The 2,250-nt window shown below is 41.6% G+C and overlaps 1 protein-coding gene across 2 annotated transcripts in view; it reads right to left on the bottom strand.

Annotated features, from left to right (window-relative positions):
* Positions 1-151: 151 nt before the first annotated feature.
* Positions 152-2,250, bottom strand: part of LOC109483858 (myosin phosphatase Rho-interacting protein-like) — a 37,297-nt gene continuing 35,198 nt past the window's right edge. For both annotated transcript variants that reach the window (XM_019787005.1, XM_019787009.1), the window contains one exon: positions 152-355. In XM_019787005.1, the coding sequence (XP_019642564.1) occupies positions 167-355 (189 nt within the window). In that variant the 3' untranslated portion in view covers positions 152-166. The remainder of the gene's footprint in view (positions 356-2,250) is intronic.

Below are 2,250 nucleotides of genomic sequence, written 5' to 3'. Positions count from 1 at the left end.
ACACAATTTTTAAAGCTGTGAACCTGGAGACTGGACTGTAAGGAGTAGGGGACCATCCTGGTGCAAATGGATCAAACCTTACAGTTTGATCTTACACAACTTGTAGAAAATTTAAACTTGACACAATAAAGCAGGTAGTAAGTGAGTGAATGAGGCAGCTCATCTCTTATGCAAAACAAAGAAGACAAAAGAAGAGCCCGCACCTGTCAATGTCAAACTTGTTGTCTGTGGAGACATAGTCGACGCTGTCGGGGGTCACAATGGCGAGGCAGTTCTCCTTCCCAGTCCTCCCCTGGCCGTCGTACACCTCCGTGCACTGGTTCATGTTGATGGTGCCCTGTGGGATCGTGCTCGGCTGTGGAAACACAAGAAAGCAAAAAATTTAAATGCAAAACTCAAAATCAAAGGTAACATTAACAAAGCAAACACATAATGATTTGTCTCACAGGCCCCCTCATACATTGGGTCAACAGGTGCTACATACATGTACATGTACTGTCCTGTCCATGGTAGCAGTGCCACCTGGGAGATTCAAACAGTACTGCAAGCACCAAGAAACTCTATGGTAAACCTTGACCTTCACAAAATACTGCTGTCTAACCCTATATCCAATACAAATCTGGCGCCAAATGGCTACCTTAACATTTTGCTATAGGGTAATAAGACTAACAGTGAGACGAACCTCATCATATCATAAAAATTCCTTCCTCAAGGCAACATGAAAGTTATAAAACTTAATATTAATAAACTATTCATTTGTAAACCATCCCCAGAACATGCATGTTGCCACGGCACCTTATTGCTGGCAATAACTTTGCAAGTGTGCTCTAGATCATGTACATGTACCTACAACTATGCATGATTCCAGTGCGCCAAAATTAGCTTGATTAGCGTCAAAATATTGACATTTATCAGGAGCCTGTCAGATCCCAGCGAAGCACCAAAACAGCTCCTGCATATGTCAGTCTGTACATCTCACCAGAAATAGGTTTCTAATTAGAGGGAGAAGAACTGTCAATATTCACTCTGATTTCTCTGTGGGCTAATCTGAGTTGATATGACCTCTACTAGAAAAAATGGCAGGAATTTTGTACCCTTTTTATCCCACTGAGACTGCTGTGACAGAAAGGAAACAGTACAGTAAGTTCAGATTTGCTTTTTCATGTTTCCCCAATAATTGAGTTAACATCCAAAACCTATACAAAACACTGGTCCATATTGTAGCTGGAGGAGTAAGAACATCTAAGTGATGCGTTGGAGCAAATGTGTTTGTTTAACCTTCTCCTTGCTGCATAATCACAGAACCAATACACATTTGGTGCTGAATGACTAGCTTAGATGCTAAAGGTTACAACATTCTGTCCTGCAAGTATACCAATAACATTTGAGAAGACTGTTGCTCAAGATAAGTCTTGAAAGGTAGGGTTGAAAACCAAAATACTGTTTTCCCCCAGGCTTTTCTGTAATTTAGCATGACCTGTTGGAAATGAGAAGAATTTTCCCCAGTCCCATCTTACAGTGAGCTATAATCTTGAAGACGTCCCACCCTCCAACCGTGAAAGCCTTCAGAAATAACCAAGAACGGCTACAGGACCCACAGAAGGTCAACCTGACTTAGGTTGTGTCTTAAAAAGTGGGTAAGGAATTTTGAAAGGTCTCGAAAAGTCGGCCTGTGTCAGCATTCCAGCTCCTTACATGGACACAGTCGAACCGGGGGTCACGGGAACTTCTTAAGACTTCTGCTGGCTCCTGAACTATGGTCTTTCAAGGAACTAGGGAGCACTTGGCTGATGTCTTAAACATGGACACAAAATTACATATAGGTACTGCTGACTCCAGGATCAATGTAAGACAAGGCCAACATCTTAACGTGATTTACTTCTGACTGAAATACTGCTCACTAATATAATAATTCTTAAGTCTAATATTTTTTAAGAGTTTGTTTTAATTTGATATAATAAAAAGACGAATGGCATGGGTGGCCAACAAAACAGTACCAATCAGTGAAGGTTGGAGGGTAGGTATAAATGTACTCCTGCATATGACCTTGCCAAGGTGCTTCTTCACCTTGTAAACATGTATTTCCTTAAAACACTGACAAGAAGCAAGACCCTCAGGTTCCCAGATACGACAGCTTAGCGGGTGAGACAGAAACACAGGAAGGGCAAAAGTTGAGCAGACAAAACTGCTATAAACAGTCTCGGTTCGCATCCTGAACCAACCTTCTCAACATGTCAGCTCGAAGTCAAA

Source organism: Branchiostoma belcheri, unplaced genomic scaffold (genome assembly GCF_001625305.1).
Source record: "Branchiostoma belcheri isolate BF01 breed outbred unplaced genomic scaffold, Haploidv18h27 scaffold11, whole genome shotgun sequence".
Taxonomy (NCBI): domain Eukaryota; kingdom Metazoa; phylum Chordata; class Leptocardii; order Amphioxiformes; family Branchiostomatidae; genus Branchiostoma; species Branchiostoma belcheri.
Note: the sequence above shows the minus strand (reverse complement) of the source record. Positions and strands in the feature narration are given on the sequence as shown.